General features: G+C 40.2%; 1 protein-coding gene across 1 annotated transcript; it reads left to right on the top strand.

The window, feature by feature from the left end:
- Nucleotides 1–2376: 2376 nt before the first annotated feature.
- ints6 (integrator complex subunit 6) lies at nucleotides 2377–22253 on the top strand. The gene is made up of 18 exons (XM_038721069.1): nucleotides 2377–2829; nucleotides 2970–3047; nucleotides 3624–3773; nucleotides 8459–8548; nucleotides 10043–10226; nucleotides 12868–12993; nucleotides 13324–13475; nucleotides 14332–14484; nucleotides 15615–15747; nucleotides 16152–16246; nucleotides 16370–16480; nucleotides 16747–16962; nucleotides 17366–17492; nucleotides 17675–17817; nucleotides 17935–18121; nucleotides 18811–19182; nucleotides 20121–20214; nucleotides 20483–22253. The coding sequence occupies exons 1-18, from the start codon at nucleotides 2719–2721 to the stop codon at nucleotides 20574–20576; spliced, it is 2616 nt and encodes an 871-aa protein (XP_038576997.1). The 5' UTR covers nucleotides 2377–2718; the 3' UTR covers nucleotides 20577–22253.
- Nucleotides 22254–22273: the final 20 nt, after the last annotated feature.

Consider the following 22273-nt stretch of genomic DNA (forward strand, 5'->3'; position numbering starts at 1 on the left):
ATGTAACCTATAAGCCACAAAGTTTAAGTTTAAGTTTAAAACTTACTGTATTCAAAATAATAAATAAGATAATGCAGCCTCTAAGTTTATGTGCTTTCATGTTGAAGGCTCACAACCTGATGTCTTTTTTTGATTATTCTTGGAAGCTTTACACATTTCACTTTCGTACCAAGAAATTAAGAAAGTTATAAAGGCTCCATGATAACATCAACGTCCGGTTATGACTTTCATAGTAAAAGCCCAACTGACAATCTTGTAACCTGTATGGTGGTATCGTTTTTGATCAAAGCTAATTCTTATCGTGAAACAAATAGTGTTCAAGTGATGTGTGTGGTCACATCAACAAAGACAACAATGTAACTCATCATATGAAAACACTTCTAGTACCTCTTGTAGACTGTTTACAAGAAGTCGTGAAGCACAAAGACAATTATTTCCGGTCACATTTTGTATGGACTTCAGAATAAAGGTCCAAAACTAATTCGGTAAGTAAAAGTAAGTTGTTCGATTTATTGAATTTCTATGAAGTTTAAGATCAAATTTGGAGCAACAATTGTAAAAAACAAAACAAAAAAAACAAAAAAAACGAGTAGAGATAAAAATGTAAAACTGTTGCATTTGTAACATGTTTTTGTAAACATATAAAAGAAGTGCAAGGAAATATGAATGTGTTTTGCGAATTTAATGAGACAACAATGAAGACATAAGATAGTCAAAACAAACTACTTATATTGAGGATATCTTTCTAGTTGTGATGTAAATATTTCCTTTAGTCAAAGTGACTTATGTATTCTTATAGAGGAAGTCCTCAGATCTTCTACGTAAGTATAACTAATACCCCAATGTAAAAATATTCCATTACAAATAAAAATCTGAATTCAAATTTACATTTCTAACTGATTATGCATAAAAGTAGTATCAGTACTCACACAGAATGGCTCATTTCTGAGGGTTATATATATATTACTGTAGCTGTAGCTGGTTGAGCTGACTACTGCTGTTACGTTACATCAATGCATCATTTATTATACAATGATCATATATGTTGCATGTAAAATATTAATCTGCAAAGTAACTACTAACCATTGTAAAATAATTGTCGTAGCCTACTATACTTTCCACCACTGACCTTCAATGCATACCAAATAATCAGTGGTAATACATGACAATACAACTGGTGTAAAACTTTGCCCCCTAAATGCCATGAAACCATCCACATAAATAATTTTACTCTGAAAAACCTGTCAGTGACACACCGGAAAATGAACTATTCTGTGTATATCGCTTCAGAGAACTCAGTCAAACAAGAGGCAATAGACCGTCCTCCCCTTTGCAATCGCCTGCCACAGTGCCACCGGATGGTTTTCGCGGAAGTGATGATATTTTTCAAGGAGCTACATTATGTAAATTGTATTGCACAATCGTGCATGTCTGGCTGACTGTCATGTGGCATTAGGAGTGGACCCTTTAATCAACCAGGATGCTGTGAAGCCCGTTGGAGAGCAATTGAAATAATTCTCAAGTGTGTGATAAATTAGTTAAGACATATTATCTCACACAACTCCATGTTTGTGGAAAGCCTAAACTGATAGGAAGCAACAACAGATGTGTGCCTACTTCTGAAAGGCTATATAAATATCACTTATGAAATACCAGTACAGTCAGTTCCTATTTTCTAGCGAAGTGTGTAGTTTATTGTACATATGAGAAATAAAGACAAAGTATAGCCATTTTAGAGCTGCAGGGTGTGTGAGTGCGTGCGCGCGCATGTCAATCCCTTGCAGCGACTATTCAGCTAAACCTGTCTTCCTTCAGATCGTTTAGCAGAAAAGGCTGTCTTTATTTGGTCATCACATGAAAACCAAGTGCCTTAGTACCAGCGAGTGGGTTCTGTGAGCCGTGGGTGCATTCCTGGGTTAATATTTCGCTGCTTTTTGTTTGATAGTGTCTATCTTTGCCTACAGTTTTCTCTCTATAGTCTCTAGTGGGTTGTCTTTCCTCTCACAGTAGCCCACGCCCGTGCATAGGATGAAGTAAATGTTGATTATGTAATCAGCTCTCAGCGCAAACACATGCCCATTCTTAAATAATATGTGCTCAAACAACTACGGTAATGCTCCAAAATAAACAGCGCGTCTCCACATATATTGCATTCTTAAACACACATACTGCATATACAGAATATTTTCCTCGCATTCCTGCCTCTCAGGCAAGCAAGCATGCGCATGAGACGCTCAGCTTTTGCCTAATTTGGATATGGTAATGAGTGGCTTCAACCAGCCAATGAGGAGCAAGTATTTGAGCACGTGACGCTGAAAGACCGCTTGGGAGGCGGGGTCAAGCGCGGAGCTTAGGTTAAAACCAGTGGACAAGACACAGCGCATTCAGTGTAGGGAGAAGCAGGGACTCACTATGAGGGGGAACTTTGTTACTATGAAACTTAGGAATATTTGCAAAATATTGTAAAAATTATCAAAATCCCTCGTGAATCAATAACCTGCCCCTAGGGTTTGAGGTTTTTAGTTTAGTTTGCCCGGAAAGGGCTTCTACACTCACTATTCTTACACTTTTTTGAAAGAATGTGTGAGACAGACTAGTTAGCCAGCTAGCTAGCTAGCTGAGAGGTGATACAGGCGGCAGGAGAACAAAAGATTTTTTTTGCGTTTTGACCGGTTGTACTGACACCAAGTCCATGCAGAACGTGTCATTACCATCACAATGCCCGTTTTACTTTTTCTGATAGACACGTCCGCTTCAATGAACCAGCGCACCCATCTGGGCACTACCTATCTGGACATAGCAAAAGGCGCTGTTGAGACTTTTATGAAGGTACTGTAACCACGGGACACATTAATATTGGGAGATCCCCGAGCGGGATTGCGGTTCAGATCATCATTGTACTGTTGCAAGCTCGCCTGTCAAACCTGATCTCTCCGATAACCGTAAATAATTCTCTACTATTTCCACAGCTCAGAGGGAGAGATCCGGCGAGCCGAGGGGACCGGTATATGTTGGTAAATTTTGAAGACGTTCCGTTCGGGATAAAGGTAGAGTTTGTTTTCGGGTCATGTCCAGCTTTACATTGCGCAGATTGACTGTCCCTCCATCGCTCCACCACGTTGTGATCACTACATCAATTGTGTAGAGAAAATCTTCAGGAGGAGCTTTCATACCCCCTTTAAAACATGGCCGACATTTTGTTTCAATGTGAGCAGCAAGGAACTCTGGGTGTTATTTATACAGCGAAGTGATATCTGGGGGGAGGAGGAGGAGGAGGAAGAGGGGGTGACAGACTAGCTTACTTTACTTGTTTAGATCAAATTGCCACTTTAGTCACGGCACACATTGCGACTTTGCCACTTTGTAATTTATGATCCCAGGCCGGTCTCACTAGCCTGGTAGAAACGGATCAAGCTCTTGGCTACAGTGCTGTCAAATGATTGGCTTGATAGAGAGGAAGCGACCTATATCTCTTGTTTATCAGTTCTGAATCATAATAAAAACATTCAAGTTAACCCTCCACTTCTGTAGAAGTTGCCTGGTGTTCACAACAGTGGGGTAGTTATCTAGCTTTATGTGGATTATTAACCAAATGTTTTGTTTTGTTTTGTTTTCTTTTTTAGGCTGGATGGAAAGAGAGTCATGCCACATTCATGACAGAGTTGAGGAACCTCCAAGCAAATGGACTCACAACTATTGGCCAGTCCTTGAGGACCGCTTTTGATTTACTCAATCTCAATAGATTAGTGACTGGGATAGACAACTATGGACAGGTATGTAGTGCTGAAGAGGCAGAGAGGAAATCAGGTTTATAAAGTGTTATGACAAGGTGCTATATATGCCCCCACAGACCCCCTTCACCCACCCCCTGCTTCCCTTCCCTTATCCCCAGTCTTACAAGCATCAACCACCTGCATACTGTGACCCCATCACACTTTCAGTCATGTGCGCATGACACAAACATAACAACAGCAACAAGGTAAAAAGGACAAGAACAACTTTATTTTTTTCACCTCAGTAACCGCTATTGATTTCACCATTGATTTGGTGACTTTGGTTTCTGTTACATACTGACACTATGCTCTAAATCATGGTAGCTTCATGCTAATATGTTTAAATGTATAGAGATTAGAGCTTTAGCTTTTGAAACATTAAAGGGTCGCTTACAGCCTTAGAGGGTTAAATAGTTAAGTATGCACAGATACTCACCCAAGTTGGTATTCTATTAGAAGCACCTGCCCTAAAACTAATGCAGCCTTACACAACATATCTGCTTTAAATCCCACCTGAAGATGTTTTATAATGTTCCGTTTTGCTGAAACCGTTTTAAAGAGGTGTTTATTCAACTTATTGGTCGATGGAAGTATTGGTGGATGCAGCATTTGAAACAAATCTCAGTAGGAGTACAGCTTCTGAAATTACAATAAAGGTGAACCAACACCTTTCTGAAACAGTTTCAACACAACCTTCATAAAGGTTTGATTTATTGCTCGGCGTTCGTTTAGATGGCATAATATTTTGCTAGGTAGACCTAAAGAAAATGGTTACTGAGTGGATTTTCTTGCTTGCCAAAGGAAGTTTAAATTCCATGGCCTTGATAGGTATATTCGTAACACCTCTTCTCCATTTTACTGAAATGTCTATTGTGTTAATGGTACTGGGATTTAGGCAGATTTGTAAAGGTCTGCAACAGTTCAAGTGAAAAGCAAACATAGGGATTTATCTCACAACAAAACAGTTGGAATTATTTAAATATTCTGTTCCCCAGATCATGGATGTTAGGATATTCATAAATCGGATTTACAGTGTGAGATTGCAAGCTAAAGAAGAAATGCACTTAAAAACTAGTAGTCATAAATTATTTCCACTGTGTTGCACAACTCCATTTTAATTTGTGAATTTGAAACAAGTCTCTCTGCCAGCTGAATAACAGAGTAGGCCTGCATTCACATGAATCTAATTGGGACTGAATATGGCAAAAAAATATTCGTTGAACCCACAAAGTCTGCAACTAATTCAGAATTACTGGCCCACTTCCCAAAAGAGCCGCCTAATGACATCACCCTTTTAATTCTGTGGTCAAATTTACAGTTTATGGAGGTAATTGTTAAAAGTAAAGCTGTGTGAGAGGAGGAATGAGAGAGAGAGAGAGAGAGAGAATTTGTGAGATTGTGTTTACAGTTTTACAGCGGTACTCTCATGTCCGCTTATGAGAGAGAGATATATAAAAATCCGTAACAGATGACACGGCCTTCTTTCATCACGCTACTTACCGTGTAGTGTAACACAAAATAACCAGTTTTACTGCTAGGTGAGTCTGCACACATGTGGTTGATGTAGAATCCAGACGACTGTGGAGGTAAGTCGGGAGGACGGGAGCAGTAGTGAATGTTTAACTAGCATTTTCTGGGTCACAAATGGAAGAGCCCTACCATCCCGAGTAACTCATACATACACCATAATAATAGATGTCAGTCTCTGACTCACAGAAATATGACTGTGACTACAAACAGCACATGCTGAGGTCAAGGTTACTGTGTCCTGCACCAGTCACCCATGACCTCTAATGACAGGTTTGACAGTATTAATAATATAATCACTGTTCTCTGTACCTTTTCAGAACTGAAAGGTCCGTTTCAAATTAGATGGCACACTCCCTCCCTAAACCAAATTTGACTTTGACATCATGACTGATTTAATTACTAGTAACTGGTGTGTTTGCTAATGTCCTTTCAAAAGAAGTGGTGTAATGACCATTCATAAAGGGCTGCAACTAAACAGTTATTATATATTGCCTATTCATCTGTCTTTTTCTTTAATTGATAAATCCTCTTTTAGTCTTCTAATATTTAAAAAAAAAGGAAAATAGAACCAAAAAAAACAGCACAAAACCCAAAGATATTCAGTTTACAATCATATAAAACTGGAAAAAAGCAGCAAATCCTCAAATTTGAGAAGCTGGAACCAGTAAATGTTTGTCAAATTATTTAAATCCTATTGATTGATTTTGGTACAACACTGGTGCATCACATCTTCTGTGAACTGTTTTCTGTTTCCGGACTTTGTTTCCTTTCCTAAAGTAGAACAAGTGTGCTTCTGCAAAAATGAATTTGTTTATGAGCAGATAATGGGGTTAACTGTTTGAGAACAAGAATCACATTCAAACTCTGTATCTTCTGTCTTTTATCAGGACCCTTAGTCAATTGAATAAAGACGGACACAGGGTGCAGATGTTAGTGATAAACCTAGTTTTAAAAAAATTTGTTATCATAATTATCTGAAAGTGTGTCATTTCAAGTTTACAGCAGAAAAGCGATCGGGCCTTTTTTAGGTGCAGCTCTTTTCTTTGAACAGTCAAAAGTGACAAAGGTTTCATCAGTGCTCTGATGACTACACTCACTTTTTGTCTGTGTTTTTCTGTCTCAGTTAGCTTCAACAGCTGTGAATCAAAGCCAAACCAAAGCGATGCAGCAGCTTGCGCTCCGTTGGCTTTGTATTTGAAGTATCACATAAAATAATCTGCTCTTCTTTCCAATTGAATTAATAAAGAAAAGTCGACTTTGATTTTTCAGCCTCGTCAATCGTAACTGCTAAAGGTATAAGACGATCAGTGGGGTACAGAGCTTGAGAGGGAGAAGACAAAGGGGAGTAAAGCTGTGGGGGAGTTAATATTGCCCTATAGTGCTTCTCTCTACAGTAACAAAGGTTGCCAGGCATCTGAGATGACTCTCCCCTGGGAGATGAGGAGGAGTATGGAGGTAGAGAGGGAGCCAGCCTGCGGGTAATCCTGACACTGATCACAGTTTCATTAAGAGAGCAACGAAAGAGCAGAGGAAAGAGAGCGGACAGGAAAGGATGGGATTGAGGAAATTATATGACCGGCGGTGTTTGGTCGTAAATTAACATGCCAGCGGGGGTGATAAACCGGGCTCTAAAGGATCTCCATCAATTTGGCATTGCTTTAGCAGACCAGAAATCCTGCTGTTTCAGATTGACTTGACTGTAGCTGACTATATAGCTGACAGCAACAAATGATTGGGGCTTCACTTACCGATTTATGTGTTGATTTATATTCTCACTTAATAATTGGATCTGTAACGCGTCAGAAAATACAGAAAAATGCCGATCGCAATTTCCTTACTCCCAAGGTGATGTCATCAAATGTCAAATAACCCCCCAGAAAGTAAAGTTATTCAGTTTGCCGTCACAAACAACAAAGAAAATAAGCAAATATCTATATTTGAGTAACTAGAACCAGCGAATGTTTGGCACTTTTGGCTTGAAATTTGACTTCAGCAGTTGATCATCGATTAATGTACTTATATGTTAAGCTCTACATGTGATAATACACTGTCATGACTGTAGTGGACAAGATTACAGAAGCAGAGTTGACTGCCGTTCTGTATCGTCCGTATGATGTGATGTCCAAAAATCTCATTTTAAGAGCTGTATTTGTTTAGTTTTTTTTTTTGTTTTTTTTTGTTTTTTTTTAAGACCCCTTCATGATCATCACCTAATTGCACAGCAACAGTAAAAGCTAAGTGAGCTGATGTGACACGAATTGAATCATCACTCGTCTGGCTAAGTTAGCCTCATCACCAGCTCATTAGCATGCTAAGAAAGTGCTTGATATCATAAACAGATTTTGGGGAGGACAAAAAACTGGCCAGGTTGTCATGGATACCTACAGTACAGTGGAGGTAGTTGGTGGTATCCTGCTCTGTTTACTCTGGGCTTTTGGTGAAACTGGACAGACCCATCATTCAGCAGAAACCACAGCCTACAGGTAGAGTCCAAACTGACTTGGTCCACATCCATTAATAATTGCACAGCTGTCAGAACAGGATGGCCTTTATGAAGTCTCTGTTGTGACTGCAGTGAGGTCCAGTGTGCTGACTCTTTGCTGACGGGACTTGTCATGCTGCGTTGAGGTGTTACACGGTTAACTCACCCAGTTATTCTTTGGCCTCTGTGGAGATCCCACAGGTCTGATGCATAGTAATAAATGCAGTGCTGCGCCAGTTTCATTTTATCAGCGTGGAGTGCCGGTGTCATGAAATATTGTGGGGTCTAGCAGAAAAGAGGTTTCACACAGATCCTCAGGTAATGTACTCTGCTGTTGTGGAGGACAGAGTGAACATATACTGCAGATACACGCTAATACTGGTCTCAAATGTCCTCTTCATTATTCCCTTGAGTTAAGGGTCTCTCTTTAACAAACCCACTCACTTTAAAACCACTGTAAATTAGATATATAATGATGATACATTATCTGTGCTCATGTATGCCTCTGACTTTCAAGTGCTATAAATATACAGCTGCTTAATTCCAATAGGATTTTTACTCTTTCATTCTATAAATGCACTAAACTCTTTTTAGTTTAACATATTACTTTTGGCTGCTCTTATGGTTTAGTTTTTAAATTAACTGTGAATATGTCTTTATTTCCTCTTCGCAGGGAAGGAATCCCTTTTTCCTGGAACCGGCCATCATAATCGCCATCAGTGATGGCAACAAGTTGACAAGCAGCGGCGGAGTCCAAGACGAGGTCAGCCAAAGTCTCGACAGAGGCGAGGGGTCCCGACCAATCAGGAGTGTTCCCTGCTTGGTTGGATGAAAACTCAGGAGCCTGTCTGATCAGACAACTATACAGACGTTCACTTTAACACAAGCATCTATTACTTCATGAAACCATTCCCTATTATTATGGAGGGTAATTAAATTCACAGAACTGTAATTATAAAGTCTTTTTAAAAGTTAAAAGTACGATCATGTAATGACTTTGTAAAGCAAAACAGTCTGACCATATTGTCCATTCACAGAATCGTATCTTACCTGTCTTACTGTAAGCTACCACAAACTTAAATATCACTACCTTGGAAAAAATAATCTGTAATTCTTGTCAGTATAAGCCTTTGAGTCATGTCAAGATTAGAGTTGCAATAATAATATTATTTTATATATTATTGGTTAATCTGCCAATTACTTTCTCTATTAATAATTTGATTTAATCATTTGATTTAAAGTATCAGGATATTGCAATGGAAATACACCTCATTCCAAAGCCCCAGTTGTCACATTCAAGCGGCTAGGTGCCATTTGCCTAGGTTTTGACTAATCGATTAATCTTTTGGTCTTTAAAATGTTAGAAAATAGTGTAAAGGGCCGATAATTTCCCATAAATGTATAAATTGTCATCCCTGCCATCCATGTTGGATATTCCTCCTGTTGCTCCTCTATTAAGCCATGCACTCAGCTATGTAGCTTGAGAAAAAAAGCAAAACTAGTGGAGGTCGAATACGTACAATTAAGTTCTTGATTCTGCAGCCACGGTCTAATTTATGGCTTCTGTGATAATTCCAGTCTTGTGCTTGTACCGACTGGGCACAAGTTACCGAGTGACGTTTGGTGGGGAAGTTTGACTTTGATTGCAGCTCTTCTGACAGAAGAAATGAAAAATCAGAATGTGTATTGGCAGCACTTTGACATCTTTTACCACCTGTCAGGGTTTGCAGTGGGTGTCTGCTTAAATGTTTTGAAGAGTTAATTGTTGTTGTTTAATGACCAAACTTAGATCTGCTTTTGTATACTTGATGACAACCCAGACTATGGTGTGGGCAATATGAACTGAATCTTGTGTGTGGGAGTCACTGTATGTAATTGCATATTGTAATAGCAATATGTTCTGGATATAGTATATTTTCTGCAAGTTCAGTTGAACAGTCCATAGATAAGATAACCCAATGGAAAATATTTTTAGATAATGCAGTGCATTAAACACATGATAAATTAAGGCACTTAATCAATATTCCCATAGCAATCCTGCTTATCGATTTTCAGTTTTGGTTGAAAACAACCATATATTTAAGGGAGAGCTACATCTGTATAAACAGTATAGGTAAATTGCCATCTCTTGGTGTATGTAACATCATATTGTCCAACTTTAATCAAGACTTACACATCTCTGCTTGTCTCTAGTTAAGATTTATGGTTCACTTTGTCATTGACACTCAATCTTCTGTTCCTCTCCTCCACTGTCCAGCTCCATCTGCCTCTCACCACCCCGCTCCCGGGTAGCGAGCTGACGAAGGAGCCCTTCCGCTGGGACCAGCGTCTGTTCGCTCTGGTGCTGCGCATCCCCGGCAATGCTTCAGTGGAGCCTGAACCCCTCGGTGGCGTTCCGCCTGACGATTCTCCAATCACCCCTATGTGTGAGGTCACTGGAGGTAGGCAGAGTACAAGCTGGTGTTTGGTTAATGTGTAGTATGTGTTTGGAGGGTGCATTGCTTAAAGGGCTACTCCGATGTTGCGCACAAAAGTCAGTTTGCTCGTCAGTTTACTCAGCCTGTGAAAATAGCTGTTGTAATGTCGTCTGTAGCTGTTAGGCTTTAGACTTCAGATGTGTTATAAACTGACATTGTCTTAATTGCTGCAGTTAAGTTAGTGATAGCAGTAATGTTTTTTTCTTAATTGTATCACAGATACAAATATGCCCGGCCCGCATAGGCTTACAAGACACAACAAATGTATTTCATTTTGTGCAGCCAATTATTTGTAAATGGATGTAATTATAACCTTATTTTGGGAAAACATCATAGCCATATTCCCCTTGAGAGTGACATAAGCCTAATTTCTACTGCAGAGCCCGGTGGAACATGCTGGGACAAGCTCAAAGTATTTATAACACCAGATCAAAATAGCTATTTGTTAAATGCATTCTGAAGCACAGCTGATGAATCATCCCCGTTGATACAAAGAAAGAGGAGAATAATGTGTTTGTGGTGGGGTTCTGAGGGGAAAAAAACTTGGTGATAGAGTGAGAAAGCTTGCTTTGACAGCTGTTTCTTTGCCGCGAGCTCTGTCTCAGCACCGTCTTGCTCAACATTCGGAGTTACTTGTGTTTACAGGTTTGCCAGTGGGAGCCGAACAACCCAGTACAAACACAGTATGCTCTTATTTTAACCACGTTGGCTGGAGTTGTTGTGGAGGGGTTAAGTGCTTTGCTCAAGTGCACTTCAGGAGTAATTGTTGATTAACTGTCTACGGCTGTAGAATAAGTCAAACCCTGGCTGCCTACCTACCAGTTTTAAGGAACATCCACTAATAGAAGTAGACTCTCATCCCTCCTGTCTCCATGCTGCCTGTTTGTGGAAGCAGCTGGCAGGAGGAACAGACTAGAACGATGCTGATGGCAGGTTAAGATTAACACACGCACATAGAAAGAGAGAGAGAGAGAGCAGAGGACACCAAAGCTCTGTGTAGCAGTCGGGGGTGCTGAATGCAGAACATGACACAGCTCCATTGTCAGTGACAGTCTACAGTACATGCTGCCTGTCCATTACTGCTGATGGCAGACCTGACACAAAGCCACGGCCTATTGAAATGAGTGAGTGAATGGGTGCATAACAAGGTCATCAGAGGTGAAGTTGGAGGCAGTAAATGGCCAGAAGGCTGAATTAGACCAATCAGTAGTAGCTTTGTAAAACAGCGTGTCTGATTCATGTGACCTTTGCTGCCCTGTGACTGATGCTGCGACAAATACACTAAAGCTGCTTCAGAGTTTCATGCAAATGTACGTTTTTGAATGCCCTTAACATATATTAAGTGTATCATTCACCCTTTACCCAGGAGTTCTTTTCTGTGTGTAATACATTCATGGTTAGGTTTGGGTTCAGAAAAATGGCCCCATTTAGGATCTGGCTTTATGTTGGTTACCTACCCAGATTTTATCTTCTCTCACAAGAAAAGCGACATGCAAAACATTCAGGTAGCTATTTATCTAAATAAATAGGGCTGGATATTAGCACTGATCTTCCTCCGGAAAGTCCAGATTTGATTCATTTTGGGTCAGTTTGATTCGTCTGAGATTTAGACATGTCAGACAAATACCAAGATAAATGTCAAAGTGATTCTCAGAATGTACCCTTGAAACGTTAATTTACTACCCAAAAGCAAGTAGCTATCATATACATTTTCTTACAAAAATAACCTTTTTTCCCTATGCTACGATAACTTGACTTCCACAATATGAACATTTTACACATCATGTGTCCACTCCACTGCACCAATTATGACGAGTAACATGACACAGTAACATTTAATACAAATGTACAAATAGTCATAGAGTAAAGGCATAAAATGCAAATAATATGTATGTAATCTATCTTTCAAAACTTGAGTTTTAGTAAATGTTAATCTTTGAGTTTTAGTAAAAATATATTTATAAAGCAGCGTTAATAAACTTTGACATTAACTCTGACTACATGTAATGTGAAAGCGGTCACTCATTGTGACAAATCCACAGAGAATTATCACCCATCTCTGTACTTCCCGTAAGCGCTGGGGAGGCTTCCAGCCTCTTTTGGCTCAGTATTTTGCTTTAATGGCTAATTTACTGTGTGATTCAGCCTTAACCCCCGTTCCAGTAGCAGGCAGCTATTTCCAGCAAACAAGGTCCGATGCACACCCACTGTACACTACCTGCCTAGCCCCAAATGGCAAACAGACAAAGCTGGTGAAGAAAGTGGAGCGTTCAGCAGCAGATATGTTTCTCAGGTGTTAGTGGAGCTAAAAAGATAATGAATATAGTAATATAGCATCATTAAATTCATCAGCCCACCAGAAATTACATTCCAAATGAATTATAATGTTTCTTCAGATCTGATGCAGATGTTCTAATGGCAATTTTAAGACTTTAAAGACTTTTTAATATCGACAATACAAGAAATGTTGTTCTTTCAGCTTGTTCCACTGCCCTCTAGTGGACCAAACATAAATTAATTCATATTCAGCCATTGAATTCCAACCCTAGAACACGGTGTTGTAATTTTCACATTTTTAAATGTAAACTGTGTGTCTGTGTTGCAGGACGTTCCTACAGCGTGTTCTCTCAGCGTATGTTGAATCAGTGTCTGGAGTCTCTGGTGCAGAAAATCCAGAGTGGAGTGGTGATAAACTTTGAGAAGACTGGGCCTGACCCTCCTCCTTTAGAGGGTAAGAGACCCGTTTGTGTGTCTTGAAATATTGTCTGAAATACCTTTTTTGACAACTGCTGCACTGCATCTGTTTGATTAGTAGAGAATCTTTTTGTACTCTCCCACGCACTGTTTTTTAATCCTCTCTGAGCTTTTCTTTATTGCTGTTCATAAACAGCTGGTGGATGCCACTGTTTAAACCCCCACCTTCATATTATAACTGCCTGCATGCTGTTACAGTTTATCAAAATCTTTTTTTCATACCTCACAAGCACCTTCTTGTCTTTAACTGCTGATGGTTGTTTTACTTGTGAAGTGAGCTTCCTCTGTACCGTATGTGTCTGTCCAGACGCTCCTGCTGAGGTGTTGAAGTCTGGTCCACAGCCTTGGCACTGCTGTCACAAGCTGATCTACGTACGACCCAACCCTAAAACTGGTGTCCCCATCGGTCACTGGCCTATCCCAGAAGCCTTCTGGCCAGACCAGAACTCCCCCACGCTGGTAAGAAACACTTGGAAGAATATTTTACAAGAAAGCATTTGTATGGTTTGACCATGCACCTTTCACAACACTATATACAGCCTCAAATAAATTTGTTGCATTCATATCCTGGACATTTAGCTGACTTAGTGTCTTAAATGATGTAGATAATAGAGACGCAAAAGGGAAAATAGACAATCATAAAATTACTTGTTCACATGGACAGTCAGACTTCCTACAGTAATAATGGAGCAAAAAAAAAAAGAGAAGTTGTGAAGGTAACAAAACCAAATTACACGGGCCAAATATATTGCACAATATTACAATAAAGGTACAGTATAGGCAGGTAGCAACACAAGTGACAAAATCTTCCATTTCGTCAGGTGTATAGATTAAGGACAGTCCAGTACAGGATTTTATTGCAGATTATTTACAGTTTACTTTTTTAAATGACTGATGACAGTATATGTATCTGCGAATTTATATAGTATTTTTCCTGCCTTTTGTCATCTCATTGTGAATTTTCTTTATACTTTCATATCGTAAAGAGAGAATAAACATTAAAAACAATGGATGAAAAGGTGTTTTCTAAGACTTTTATCTTAAAAATGACATGAACATCACAAAAATAATACAGCTTATGTATTAAAACAAAAACATGCACGATATGATTGGAAGTTAAATATCAGCTCATAAATATTAATAAACCAATAATCAATCTATCCTGAGCTCAGATGGGAGATCAGTTATAAACTGGCAGGCTAAAAGTGCAATATTCTTTATCTAATGTTATAATTACATGGTGATTTGAAGTGTGGAATGTGACTTAACATGGACAATAACAGCATTGACCTCGACCTCTGTGCCCCCCCCCCAGCCCCCTCGCTCTGCCCACCCCCACGTTCGTTTCTCCTGTCTGGACTCGGAGCCCATGGTGATAGACAAGGTGCCCTTCGACAAATATGAGCTGGAGCCTTCGCCTCTCACGCAGTACATTTTGGAGAGGAAGTCCCCGCACACCTGCTGGCAGGTACAGCGCCATCACAAACACAACACACAAAAAACAAACACTTTGTGAGAATGGACTGTAACGTTAAAGCTGTGACCCATAATCTATTTAACGTTTGCACCTGGTGGTTCAATTATATTTCAGTGAGGTTATAAATGCAACATGAGATGTTCCACCATATTTACTGTGTGTTGATGGATGTGTGAACTTTCAGATTTTAGGTTTTCACCATTTCATACCCTGATTCCACTGATTATTTGTTTGAAATGTCAATAAACTGAACATTATAGACTAAGTTATTATGTTGGAAATAAAGAACGGTAAACATGTTGACGTACTAACATGTGAAATGATGCTTAGCAGATATTAGCAAGTTAAGCTAATGTTAGTGTGCTGACATATAAAAGGTTATAGGTTAAACATCAGCATGTTTGCATCCAGAGTTATTAAAATGCTGGTCAACATGCTAAATCAATTTATGCAAACATGCTAACGTTAGTCCAACAGCAGCTCAAAGAACAGCTTGGACTGATAAAAGAGAATAAAATCTTTTGATATAGGATATCATGGTCTTTCCTCTGCTGCCATCCTCAGACCAAACTTTATAATACCATTATTACCACTGTAAGTAAGTCAAAAAATGGTAAAGTTGTCCCTACGTTCATCCCGCAATTTTGTTTCATGCTGTACATCCTCAGGGGGCCTCTAGCCTGACTGTAAACATTAAGACTTGTTTTTGTCTGCCTTTGTCTTCCAAATGCAGGCAGTTAAATACATCAATGGAAATGCTTACTTAATATTACAATAAGAAATGCACAGCTTTCACATGCTGTGACCTACTTAGCTATATTGAAGGTGTGACAGGGGTTAGTTGAGGTGAAAACGAGCTGACATCACAGAGGGAGTGTTGAAAGTGCAGTCTTCTTTTTAAAGAGAGAGAGAGATCATACTTTTCAACATCAGGTGTGTGGGTTACCCACTGGTAGTGATGTTAATGTTAATCGCTTGTCAAACAGAACTGAACAGGAGCTAAAAGTTAACTAAAAACACATTAATTTCTGGAGGTCATATATTTTTTTTTAGTTCGAAGGTCACCACACATTGACTGATTATAATTTTTTTGTCTTTTTTTTTTTTCCTGTATCTTTTAGGTGTTTGTATGTAACAGTGCCAAGTACAGCGATCTGGGCCAACCGTTTGGCTACTTAAAGGCCAGCACAGCTCTCAACTGTGTCAACTTGTTTGTTATGCCCTATAACTACCCCGTGCTTCTGCCACTTCTAGGTAAGACTGATGGATTCATGTCACATTTGGCATTCTCGCTCATTTTTAGTGTCACTGCATGTGCTCATGTGACGACATGTCCAATTATTTTAGAATAGTAGTAATTTAGAGTATTTTGTACTTGATGTACGTCATCATCACTTTATGCTCTTTGTTTTTGTGTCATGTCCTCCACATTCCTCAGCACCTGTAATAAACATATGTGCTGTTATAGTTAGTAGGTCATTATCAATTATGCCAATACGTTTATTATGGATTATGATTGGCTTGAGAAAATGGATTGAATCTCAAGTGTGAAATTTCTCTCTTGTATATAAGTTATAACTTTATCACAAAAAGATATTTACATGAATTGTCATTTTTCTCCTATGCTTATTTGGATATTTGTTTCTTTCTTATTGCAGACGACTTGATCAAAGTGCACAAGTTTAAGCCTACCATCAAATGGCGGCAGTCCTTTGAGAACTACCTGAAGACCATGCCTCCATATTATATCGGGGTCAGTGGACTTCTTCTTCTTCAGCTCTTTTAAGTTTTTTATTTTTATTTTTATTCAATTTGGTTGACATATGAAGACCATAAAAGATACTGCACTTGTTTTATTGTTGTGTTTTTTCCACAGTCATTGAGGAAGGCTTTGAGGATCATGGGAGCACCAAACCTGCTGGCCGAAAACATGGAGTATGGCCTGAGCTACAGCGTGGTCTCCTACCTGAAGAAGCTCAGTCAACAGGTTAGAAGTTGGGCTGTTGTGTCTTTCTACCTTTAGGCACATATCACAGAAAATCTTTGTGTCTGTATGTATAATTGGGCTGGGTATCTATTTAAAAAATAATGTGATATTTTTTCTTAATCAGCAACTAACAGTAAGGAAAATCTGGTATCAAAAATGATAGCCAACCCAAGTGTGCATGTTATTCATACTAACATTCATTAGATACCGAATGTACCTGAAATAAAAATGCACCCGGTCATATTACTATTTTCTCTCATTTCCAGTCAAAAATCGAGTACGACCGCCTGATTGCCTTGATTGGTAAGAAGCCGCCACCAGAGGCCGGCACAAAGGTCCGTTGGCGGGGGGGAGGTATATCTCTGGCCCAGCGCAGGGACTTCATTCAGCAGCTGCAGAGTCTTACAGGAGAGGCTCCAACTCTGCCCATGGAGCTCAACACCAAAGAGTTCCAGGGCTTTCACCTGGCACTGCTCAACAAGGTAAGCTTGTCTTATTATTAACACTTCCTTAACAAAATCTACTTTTATTTGAGGATACACTTCTTTTATAGGCAAAAGACAATAAGTGATTACACAAACCGACATTGTCTTTTACTGTTGTCTACTGAGCTGCATTTACTTGGACAGTTTATGTTCAACTCAAGAGCAGTTACTTTCTGCTCTGACTTTCCCGGCCTTACAGGTTTTCCATTCCTACAGTACTGTATACTGAGGTGTTTATTATGATGTTTTATATAGTTTGTTCGTTTGCTTTAGGGCTGTATCCACTGCATATTGACTCTTGGGCAAAGTGGGATAGTATTTCCCCAGAAAACCGCTATCTTTCCTGACTAGAAGGATATCTCTCGCTTTACAATTCAATCTGTCTTGTGTCTCTCATCAGGGCCTGAAACCGCAGAGCTTCAGGAATCCCTACGATATTCCCCGCAGCCACCTGCTGGACCAGCTCAGCCGAATGAGGAGGAACCTGCTCAACACCAGCGTCTGCAGTCTCAGAGGGCAGGACTCAGGTAAGTCATTGCGCAACTCTGTTTCCCAAACCCACTGTTGAGTTCAGTCGTAAGCGTGCCCTGTTATTCCGGTAACCACACCCAAAGGCTTCAACCACTGACTGAAAGTCAGCAAAAATAAAAATGTTCAGCTGGCATAAAGTCAACGAGTCCGTTAATGAATTTCTCCGTCTGCTCTCCAGACCAGCTCCACAGTGTGCCAATAGCCCAGATGGGCAACTACCAAGATTTCCTCAAAGCTGCTCCTCAGCCTCTTCGAGACGCAGACCCTGAGCAGCCCAAACGTCTGCACACATTCGGCAACCCCTTCAAACTAGACAAGAAGGCAAGTACCACCAATTCATATCAACCCTAACCCTGATCCTCTTTCATGACTAACAGACAGATGAAAATTAGTGTTTGTGAACATGTAAACTGACCATCTTCCTCCCTCCTCTCTCAGGGCATGATGATCGACGAAGCGGATGAGTTTGTGACCAGCCCTCAAAACAAGGGGAAGAGGCCAGGAGACAACAACAACATCCCAGGCGGAGGGCCCAAGAGACGTCGCTGCATGTCACCTCTGCTCCGTCTGGGAAGGGCCTACACCCCTCCTGTAACACCCCCTGCCAGCCCTCGACCAACAGCAGGTGAGATTCATATTGAGACTATGTTATACGTATAACAGCATGTCTTTTTAACTCTGATCAGTTTTATTTCTCAGTTTTGACTGCTTGTAACCGAAGCCAGTTCTGTTTACACAGTTCTTCTAAATCACTCAGGATTAGGCTCTTCACAGTGATATCGGCAGGAGCATACAGTGAACCAGTTTGGTTTGGTAGCAGAGATGCTCACAAGTCTTTGAGTTAGAGTCCAAGTCATGTGTCAAGTCACTCCTGGTTATAATGAATGTGGCATCACCTGCTGCGTTCAATCCAGGCTGCAGTACAACCATGTAATGTGCAATGCAATTAATGACCGCTTATTAACTACTGTAAGTCAACACATCCCCCAGACTCTCAAACCCAGTGTAACGTTAACTATGACACAGCAGCTGCCGGTGTTTGTTGTCCTCTCTCACGTGTGGCTGCGCGCAGCAGATACTATGTGTTACATAGGCAGGTTATAGGTAGAACTAGAGAACTTCTACTGATGTTTAAAACTGGTGGAATCCCCCTTGATAGAAACCTGTCATATGTTAAAGGCTGGTGTTAGATGTTCTGGTAAATCATATGCAGGGTTAGATTAAGAACTTTCCTACCGGGACTGACGAGCCTCACAAGAAGATTATCACTTATCAAATAAACAAAATAAATAAACATAATCTCTGAACCTGCAGACATGGACATGAATGACGGAGCACCTGAACCGGACGTCCTCATCAACCACCTGAATCAGAACCACTACGGCTCAGACGGGAGCTTGGACTTGGAGGCGGAACTTCCCTCGGGGCCTGCCGACCACCAGGAGAACCACACTTCCGCGGACCCCCAGGACTTCCAGCACGGAGACGAGGAGGAGAACGGGCGGCCGCAGGTGGGCGAGTTGCTGCCTGGCAGCGAGGGAGGAGCGGAGATGGTGTTGGTGGAGGACCAACCCCCTCGCTACCTGTCACCTACAGCTCTGAAGAAGCACATTCACACTGAGACGACAAAGGTCAACAACGAGCTAAGGTCGCTCATCACCAAGGAGATCAGAAAACCTGGCAGACGTATGTAACCAAACATAGTCTATGGGGGGGGGGGAGAGAAACCACATAAGTGTTGTCTTTTCCGTGGCAATCACATTTTGTTTTGACCTCAAACAAAGTTGTATTTCTTAAAAACTGTGCATTGCAAAAAAAAGCCTGCTGTGGATTTAATTTGGAGCAGGTGTGTAAATTGACAGAAAGGACAGACACTTTGTTTGTATCCCATTTACAGACTCAGGGCTGTGTACAAACGCTGCCCGCGTACTGACCAGAGAGGAGATATTCACTAAATTTGACACAAAAGACGTGTATTGGATTAGAACTGCATTACCCCATCTTTAAAACATAAATGTGTTGCTTCCTAGTGGGAATATGTAATGAAGTCACTGTTTCTATATCATTTCCTAACGTTTCCTTGCTGCATTTGATGACATATACGCCCATGATGTATGTGTCAATATACTTTATCTGTGATAAACGAATCAACTGGGCTTTAGTCAACAGACAAAACTATTCTTGCTATATTTATGACAACAATTATTTAAAGAATAAATGAATCGTTTAATTTACTTAGCAAAGATGCAAACATTTTCTGTTTCCAACTTCTCAAATGTAAGGATGTACTGCTTTCTCTGTTTTTATCATTTTAATACTTTGAATATCTTCTGGTTTTAGCCTGTAGATCCGATAAAATTAATTAATTTGAGGACGTCACGTTGGACCTGTGATGGGCATTTTGTTACTGCGTTATGACATTGGTCAAATAATCTATGAGTTAAATAAAATAAGCCCTAGAACAAATCATGATACTGATACATTTCTGAGAAGAAATGTTATTAATACATGATGTTAGTCATTGGCATTCTACAGTATGTATAGAAAGTTGTATTAAGCACTAATATCAACACAGCAGTAATCAAGTTAATTAATCCCTCATTCACTTGCTCTTTCTGTTTCAGACTATGAGAAGATCTTCCTCCTCTTGAAGCAGATCCAGGGCACTCTAGACACCCGACTCATCTTCCTCCAAAACATTATCAAAGAGGCGGCCAGGTATAGATTTCGAGCCTCTTCTGACGTCACAGCATTACTGTTATCACCCTGCTGTCTTAAATAAGCTGCGAACAGAAACATTTGGAATTGTGGTTAAGAACAAATCACCTGTGTTTGACCAGTAGATCGATGAGCTATCTTTGCCAATCACCAGCAAAATGGCAGCACCTTGTTACTGAAAACATCTAAAACTTTGCTTTTAATGAATTTAATTGCTACAGAGTAAAAACCACAACATTTGTTTTTTCAATGTTTGTTCCTTGCAAAGGTTTAAGAAGCGCGTTCTCATCGAGCAACTGGAAAACTTCCTTGAAGAGATCCATAACAGATCCAATAACATGAACCATGTGGGCACGCTCTGAGACCGGCTCATTCCCAAACTGAACTTACTGACAATGAACCCGACAGCACTCCACATCCTTCTAAAAGCCTCCCTCCTCTCCTGGGGCCCCCGCGGAGACGAGAGAAGACGGCATCCAGCACTTGAATTATCGCCTCTTCGGTGGACACATCATTATCGTAACATTATTGAAGGTGGTGTTGGTTTGCACACAGTATAAACTTGAGGCAGTGTTGACCCTGGATGATACGAGTGCATTTTACAGAAAAGGGGGACTGAGGAAGCATTTATTGCTACAGGTAAGGTGTTGCCTGTAGACATTTTGAGCATGGTTGTTTTCCGTTTCTGTGAACCCGTCATGAGGCATTCCCCTTGATTATTCTCCTCCCCTGATAAGATTTTCTTCTTTTTTAAATGACAAACGAGACAAATCCCTCAAATTAGGGAGGGTGGAGTGAACAAGGGGAGTGCAGGACTTTTCTGGAGAGGAACAGATAGCAGCCTGCGCCCGGATGTAATGTTCAGTCATGTTTTATTTGTGATGATGTGACGGACCGTGACAGTGTAGGAAGGGTTCAGGTTGTGTGTGTGTGTGCGTTTTCAGCCAACTCAGGGTGAAATGGGATCCGGTGGAGATGCTCATGAAACACTTCTTCTTCCCTCATGCCTTTCATTCACCTTTCCCTTCTTTTTAGATCTTCTTCTTAGTTTTTGGGCGTTTAGCTTTGTGGGAGTCTGTCGTTCTGGTTGCCTGTTTACTTTCTACACTCCGCTAACTGAAGCACTCTACTGCTGTGCTTTTAAATGGAAATGACTTGGCTCAAGTGTTGAATTTGTCACCCTTTGGTTTACCTACCAGAGTAACAATTAATATTATTGAGTAGTAACTTAAGAATGAATAATTGATCCACAGCTTTCATTATGCCAGGAGACGATAAACTTAAAAGTGTGTCTCTTTTGCAATGCCAGAGAGATCAACACAAGGTTAAATCATTTTGAATGATGCAACATCATTGGTTACAAATGTTGAAATACAGGGACAAAAAGCTCAGGAACTAACACTAATGCATCATAATCAGCAATAATGTTGGAGCCACTTTTACCCCCCCTCCCCCATTTTAATCTTTATTTTAGCCTGAAACAGCTGATATGCAACACAAACTGTCCCCCTGGAGTGTTGATGAACCAAGGTCTCAGATGCCAGCTTGTCCCAACGTGCTGGTCGCTGCCAAATAACTTAACCCGCCCCCTAAACTCCTCCCCGCCGTGAATCTCAAACCAACTCCTTGTCACTTAACCGTGAATGCACTTGTGTACATTTGAGAATGTTTATTTAATGTAATTTAAAAAAGTAGAACTACCTTTTGTTGCAAAAAGTTTTTTTGTCAGGCCTGTTCTCAAATATACACAAATAATTTGAATTAAGGTCTAGAGGTCAAGAGTTGATTTCTGATTCAATGGGCAGCCCTCTTCTGTTCCCTCCCTCCTTGGACAGGGACCAAAATCTGCCATACTTGTCTTTGTTTGTGAAGAGGCCGCTACCAAAAGAGTATTTTGAATACACTGTAAAGATGTAAATAACCCTAGAGTACTATTTAAAGAGAATGTTCAGTGGAAAATGGCCTTTTTGTAAGTATTTCCATGAATAAAGTTTCTATTTTACACTGTGAAGGGCCATGTAAATAAAGTGTTCTGTAAAGATGTGACTCTACGTGTTTT

The sequence above is a fragment of the Micropterus salmoides genome, unplaced genomic scaffold (assembly GCF_014851395.1).
Source record: "Micropterus salmoides isolate LMB-PRFRI ecotype aquatic unplaced genomic scaffold, ASM1485139v1 Ms_hic_scaffold_15, whole genome shotgun sequence".
Classification (NCBI taxonomy): domain Eukaryota; kingdom Metazoa; phylum Chordata; class Actinopteri; order Centrarchiformes; family Centrarchidae; genus Micropterus; species Micropterus salmoides.

Excerpts from the sequence above, each read along its gene's own strand:
- ints6 (XM_038721069.1), top strand. The coding sequence starts at position 2,719 with ATGCCCGTTTTACTTTTTCTGATAGACACGTCCGCTTCAATGAACCAG. Across the intron at positions 15,748-16,151 it reads CGTGCTTCTGCCACTTCTAG|ACGACTTGATCAAAGTGCAC; the intron begins GTAAGACTGATG and ends TTCTTATTGCAG. Across the intron at positions 18,122-18,810 it reads CAGCCCTCGACCAACAGCAG|ACATGGACATGAATGACGGA; the intron begins GTGAGATTCATA and ends CTGAACCTGCAG.